This window comes from Penaeus monodon, chromosome 41 (assembly GCF_015228065.2).
Source record: "Penaeus monodon isolate SGIC_2016 chromosome 41, NSTDA_Pmon_1, whole genome shotgun sequence".
NCBI lineage: Eukaryota > Metazoa > Arthropoda > Malacostraca > Decapoda > Penaeidae > Penaeus > Penaeus monodon.
In genome coordinates this window covers 19,481,631-19,488,441 of record NC_051426.1, presented here as the reverse complement: position 1 = coordinate 19,488,441, position 6,811 = coordinate 19,481,631, and the positions used below count along the sequence as shown (strand labels likewise).

The following is a 6,811-nucleotide window of genomic DNA, read 5'->3' as shown; positions in this document are numbered from 1 at the left end:
ATCATAAGTTATACGGACACAATATATTCCATGAATATTCCTGTGATTAGCTGATTGGTCAAATTTGTGTTTGATGAAACCATTTAGTCTGCATATTTCTTGTACTGCATTACATATTTGTGTTGCATCTGTCTGTGCACTTTCCACATATTGATAACACTTATAATCCATACCTAACATTTTCTGGGTGGTGTCCCACACTTCTTCCGTCTCCTGCACATCTTCGTCGGCGGTATTTTTACTGTCACTGTTTTCATTTCTCATTCGTATTTTCAACATCACTAACATCATTAGAAAGCATATTTTGTTTTCCATTATAATTTTTTAAAAATTCTGCAATCTCTTGCCTGGTGCTTCTTATTTCACGGCCATATTCAAGTCTTTTTCTCCAATGGTTTCTCCTGTGGCACTGTTTCCTGGGATGGAGAATCCTCCTGAAAGTTGCGGGAATTCCTGTCATGCGGCCCTGGGTGGGGTGTGGCTGGGCTGGGCATCGCCACTCCGCGGTCGATGGGTACGGTCGGGGCTGGGGGGGGGGGGGTGCTCATGGCAGTTTGTGGGGGCATTTACGGTGCCAAGCCGTCACACCTTGCGCTCCGCACCTAAAGCACCTCTTCATGATGGTGGCGGTGTCTTCGTTGTCGTTGTCCTTCTCGTTGTTTCTTGCAGGGTAGTCCTTTGTCTGGCGAGCTTCTGCACAGACAGCACACGCCGTTTCTTTCCTGCAATATTTAGCTACGTGGCCATAACCCTGACACTTGTAGTAGACCACAACCTCTGAGCACCACGGTCGAATGGAGCTCGGCTGTATACATCTTCTAAAGAATTGGTACTCTTTAGGTTGCGGCTGTTCACTGCTCCAAACAATGATGATCCAATTTAAGGGCTGTCCATCCTTATAAATCCTCCGAGCTTTGAAAACACCTGGAAGATGCAATGCTTCCTCGGTGGCAGCCTCCTTCGGAAACCTGGTAACCAGGTATTCCCAATATTTTTTCCTTTTGGGCTGACAGTCGTCTTTGTTCTGCAGAGAGATCCCCGCAACAGTGACATTAACCATCAGGGCCACTTATTTGTGTTGTTCCCATCGTACATAGACGTAGCGCGAGGATATCCATCTCCCCTGCACCATGTCTAGCGGGCCTTCCTCTTGCTGGGGCGGCAGCTGGCTAAACTCCCTCCTCCACCTGATTTTATCTATGGTAGATGTGCGCTCCGGAAAGGCCAGTGTAATGTACCTGTCCCGGGGGGCGATGGGTTCGCGCTGTTGGGTCCTTTCTCCGTTTGCTTTCTCGGTCAGATTGCTGGTGTCATTCGGCGTGGTTTTCACTTTCTTCCTTCTGGTCTGGACGAGTTGGAATCCCTCGTTATCAGCATCAGAGTCGGCAGTCGAATCCACATCATTCATATCCCTAAGTTCGGTGGAATCAATCCCTCCCATAGGGTGGAGGATTGAGGGGGTGGTAGTTGGCACATGCTCGAGCATGTCCCCACCCACCTCCATGGTAGAACAGTGAGGGGGTGGTTGTCCCGTCTGCTTCTTAGATGATTAATTCCCTGCGGTCAGGCGCGGGGAGGGTGCGAGCGCCAGGTCAAGTGCTGTCACACACACACTCAACAGTCTCGCCAACGGTCGTTGGTACAGCACCCTGTTACTTTAGCACCACACTCAGTATTCGTAATTTTTACTAAGCACTGTTCTAGATTCCCTGACCATAGTATCAGACAATTAGGTGTATGTACACCCACACACACCACGCACACACTGGCAATAAGGACAACCCAAGTGAGGGGGTTTATCCCCGTAAAATCGTCCAGAACACAGGAGGAATCCTGATGACGTCCTGCTTTGGTGTTTCTTGGCTTACAGCTGAAGACGCTTCATGACTGAACAAGGGAGAACAAATAACATTTCTGCAATCAGTGCTTAAATGATATGCAAAGGGAAAGACCATTACAGGCAACAAACAGTATTGGAAGCATTTATCCTTTCGCATGTTTAAGCTGATTAGGATATTATGACAAGCAATGTCTTTCTTCATATATTTTGAGCTCTTTAATTCTGAATATCAAATTGTAAGTAGCAGAAGTAAACATTTGCTTAAGAGTTTTTACTATCGTTTACTTGACAAGTCTTGTATTGTTTCAAGTGAATACACTTGTTACCAGATAAAATACCAGAACGTCAAGCTTTGGATGGCAGCGAATTTATTCAGCCAGCTGTACACAACCACACAGTGCACTTGTTGCTTTTTTTATTATTATTATCAGAAGAGACATGTTAACCATTGTAATTATGGGCTTTTTTGTAACTAATACATCCTCAGACTTGTTTGCCTTTTGAGCACACATTATTAGAACCTGTTAAGAAAAGCTAGAACTCTTGCCATCACATCGCGGTTGAAGCATGCGGTCGCCAGAATTTTTTTTTTTTTTTTTTTTGTCCACATGGGCTTTATGCTTGCATGCAGAAGATATGGATTTAGAAAATACTATGAAAAAATGCAGTATAGTTGGAAGATAGTCAATTATGAAAACAACCTTTTTATTGTTTCTTGTACTTGTTTTGAATTTCATACAACCATGAAAATCACAACCAAGGTTGGTTGGTCTGCTAGCTCTCTTGTGCCTGTCTTAGCAGATGTAAACAAACCTAAGGCTGAGTCAAGCGATTTTCCTAGTTTTATGAAACAAAAAAAAACACACATTAGCTCCAGGACAAGTGTGAACTCACGGTGTCGTTGGCCCGCGACGTGACGGCGGCGGAGAGGGAGGGGGGTAGAGCGTCCTTCCCCGCCACGGCGCTGAGCACCCGACGGCGCGCTGAACTCACGATCTGGGTTGTTTATATCACAAAAGGGCAAAAGGGAAGACGTCGTTAGCATTTCAACAAATTAAAGAAAGTAACGGAGAAATTATGAACCTTCGATCGTTCGAGCAAATGTAAAGGAGATTTTGGATTGATTTGATAACATTTACAGAACAAAAAGCCAGGGTAAGATACCAAAGCATCTATCCAACTGGCTTCTATTTGTGTAGAGGGCTATTAGTCAAACAGCGTTATATACATGCCTGAAGGGCTGTGCTATTATCATTGTATAAAAATATAATTTGGCTGGTAAAAAAAACTTTTGTATCACTAATCATGTCAAAGACAAGACCAGTGTCTATAATAAAGTTAATATAATTAACAAGTGCTACTCTGAACAATTACACTATGTGCAGAATTCATTCTGAATAAATTTTGAACAAGGGAGAAGTATAAAACCTGCGAAAACGCCGGAAGTCTATTCCATTTATGGTTTGTTCGCAATAAAGGAAAAATGTCTGACATAGGTGCCTTTCTTGTTCTTCCTTGTATCATCTTGATATCACATGTGTTGTACTTAAACTTACCTTTAATAATACATGGGAACTTCAACATTAATCCGTAGACACACGCATCCCGAATAACAGAGTATGTAACGCCTACCGACCCACACGCCCCACCCGACCCACCTACCTCATCCGTTGGCTTGGTTATGATGGGCGCTGCCTCCTCAACGCGATCCAGACCGCGACATGCCCACTCATCCAGGGTACTCCATCCTCCGACGCGGTCCACGAGGGGGTGCAGAAGGGGCATAGCCAGAGGGAGAGCTCCCTCGGTGGCCACCCGGATGCCTGCCTCTGCTACTCGCAAAGCAGTTCCCACATACTGGTATCGGTCCTGGTAATATTATGTTGACTTAGTGAAAGAAAATTAAGTAATAAAAACATCATTCTCTCTCTCTCTAAAAAAAAAAGTAATCCGTCCATAGTGCTGTCAGTGACATCTCAAAAACTACATTCTAATTCTTCGCTCAGAATCAACGGCCCTGCATAACTGACAACGCAGGTGTCAGGCATCGCATTCTGTATTTTCTTGTTGATTTAGCTTTACGATAATACACCATGAAAGTCTTCACGAAATTTTTGGTAACGGTTAAGTTTCACACACAAATCCAACCTTGCAATTACTCCGTTTCAGATATTCACTGTGAAATATATGTGATATATTATAGTTTTCCATTGCAAATTATTTAAGTGAAAGTATTGCTAATCTTTGCGATGTGACCGCACTCCTCTCGAGCCCCTATTACTCCAGCCACTCCTGAGGCTCTGCAAACACAGCAGTATGAACCACAAACCTACCTGCCCAGGGGGCTTCGGCCGCAGTCCCCCGACCCGCCGCTGCACTTCCCCGACCCGCCGCTGCACTTCCCCGACCCGCCGCTGCACTTCCCCGACCCGCCGCTGCACTTCCCCGACCCGCCGCTGCACTTCCCCGACCCGCCGCTGCACTTCCCCGACCCGCCGCTGCACTTCCCCGACCCGCCGCTGCACTTCCCCGACCCGCCGCTGCACTTCCCCGACCCGCCGCTGCACTTCCCCGACCCGCCGCTGCACTTCCCCGACCCGCCGCTGCACTTCCCCGACCCGCCGCTGCACTTCCCCGACCCGCCGCTGCACTTCCCCGACCCGCCGCTGCACTTCCCCGACCCGCCGCTGCACTTCCCCGACCCGCCGCTGCACTTCCCCGACCCGCCGCTGCACTTCCCCGACCCGCCGCTGCACTTCCCCGACCCGCCGCTGCACTTCCCGACCCGCCGCTGCACTTCCCCGACCCGCCGCTGCACTTCCCCGACCCGCCGCTGCACTTCCCCGACCCGCCGCTGCACTTCCCCGACCCGCCGCTGCACTTCCCCGACCCGCCGCTGCACTTCCCCGACCCGCCGCTGCACTTCCCCGACCGCTGCACTGTTAATATATGCGCCTAGCCAGGGGGACGCTGATAATGACAAAATATTCGTTCTCACGAGTGCGTAGCAATACGAGGACTACTTGGTAATGAGTTCCGCATCACATTTGTTTTGATTCTCGCGAAGTAAACATGGAAGGGACTTAGAAAATGAAGGGGCGATCTTCACTTTTTGTCTGGCCTATATCTCCCTTATTTTCGATTTGCACACGTTTTGCCATAGATGAAAAGGGTCTTAGTTTTCGTCAAGGTAACCACTCCATACACTTATTTTACTGTACGTTTGGTTGACATGCAGGAAAAACTTTTCCGTTTTTTTTTCCCTTTCTTTATGACAGTCATTCGATTTTCCCGATGTTAGTTGTCATTATGTACAGTCATTCACTATGGTTATTGTTACCGAGAACGACGCACAGAGATAGAGGGAAATGAACATTGCCATCTTATAGAGCATAGGAAGTAGAGTAATACACAACAATGGTACATTTGTTCTGGCCTCATATTTACTGCGAAATGACAAATCCACTGCATATCACCGCTCAAGAGTCCACAACACCTTCACACAGCCAGTGCTAATAAAGGGTGGGGAGGGGTCATGCCCTTCTGTCTAGAGAATAAATATAAGGTAGGAAAGGTTAGGTTTGGATTTTTGGGTTCGCAATGGTAGCCTGGTTTTGGGCCTTGTCTCTGGAGAGTGCGTCGCTCTAGGTAATATACCCTATTCGCAATTAGAGAATGGATTTTCCAAACAGATTTTCATACTCTAATTTCACTGTTTTCGCGACTTTCGTTTGGTATAATATATTGCACAATAGCAGCATTAAAATACTGAAAGTCTTGGAACACTATTGAAAGAGCAAAAATCTACATACTGACTCCTGATATAATCTTCGCAGGCAAACTCGGACCTCGGTAGGGAAATACAGCGATCGGGTTACAGGATCGAAGGCGAAGCTCCCGGGTTACGAAGGGTTTTGATTCATTCGGCGATGTTTGCCGATTCCCAGGAGTGGATCCGAGGTTGGTGACTGAAGTATACGGACAATCTTGGAGGAGTGTTATCACCTTATAAACAGTCACCCTCTCTATTTAAGTGGAGGCCCGTCTAGTCTGTGGCAAGATATTCGAGTACGTTCGAGGGCAGTTTCACCCAGCGATGAACAAGCACTAAACCATTAGCGCCCTTTCATTGATGCCCGATTAAGCGGTCCTGTGAGATCACCGGTTTGTGGTGATAAATCCGATACTACCGAGAGAGCGAGAGAGGGATATGGGAAGTTTTTTTTGGGGCGGCTCTTGCCAATCCGTGGCTTATTTTGTCTGATCAGATTAACAATTTCGATATCTCCACTACACGTATGCTGAATCTACCATTTCGGTTAATGCTACCGAAATGTACCTTTAAATGGTTCTCCAAAACCAGGATATCATGGTAACCCAAAATCCAAATCTAATCTTTCCTACCTTCTATCTATTCCCCAGGCAGGGGGAAGCCCCCGCCCCAGTACCACCCTTTACTAGCACTTCGTGCAAATTTACAGAAAACTAACATTAAGAACTCTGGTTGTGCTAGTGCGATATGCAGCGGATATTTTCGGCATTTTGCTGTAAATATGAGGCCGCTGCAGCTGTACCTGTGTTGTTCATGACTATTTCTTATGCTCTGAAAGACGGCAGTGTATTTCCATTTCCTTCTACCCCTGTGCGTCGCTCTCAGTAACATAACAGTAATTATTACCAATCCTTTCATTTGTATAATTTTGCGATGGGAAATGAGATTCGCGCATATTATTCTGTTAATAATCGAAAGAAGGGACAATAATTGCAAGACTGGATGGCTGTGTGAAACAAAAAAAAAAAAAATCCTCGCATGACACTCGACCTGTTGCCACAAAGAACAAATACCCAGAATCAATTAAACACGTGTAGGCGGGGAAAACTTACTTGGGTAATTTTGTAGGCATGAGAAACGATGGTGATGGCGTCGCTAAGCACAGGCAAGAGCAAGACTCTCTCAAAAAAGCCTTCTGC

At 46.5% G+C, this 6,811-nt stretch overlaps 1 protein-coding gene across 3 annotated transcripts in view; it reads right to left on the bottom strand.

Annotated features, from left to right (window-relative positions):
- LOC119598557 (perilipin-1-like) overlaps positions 1–6,811 on the bottom strand; it is a 19,672-nt gene that overhangs the window by 12,503 nt on the left and 358 nt on the right. For all 3 annotated transcript variants that reach the window (XM_037948195.1, XM_037948197.1, XM_037948196.1), the window contains exons 2-4: positions 6,725–6,811; positions 3,503–3,709; positions 2,735–2,836 (exon numbers count right to left, since the gene is read on the bottom strand). The exon at positions 6,725–6,811 is cut by the window's right edge and continues 35 nt beyond it. In XM_037948195.1, the coding sequence (XP_037804123.1) occupies positions 2,735–2,836; positions 3,503–3,709; positions 6,725–6,811 (396 nt within the window). The remainder of the gene's footprint in view (positions 1–2,734; positions 2,837–3,502; positions 3,710–6,724) is intronic.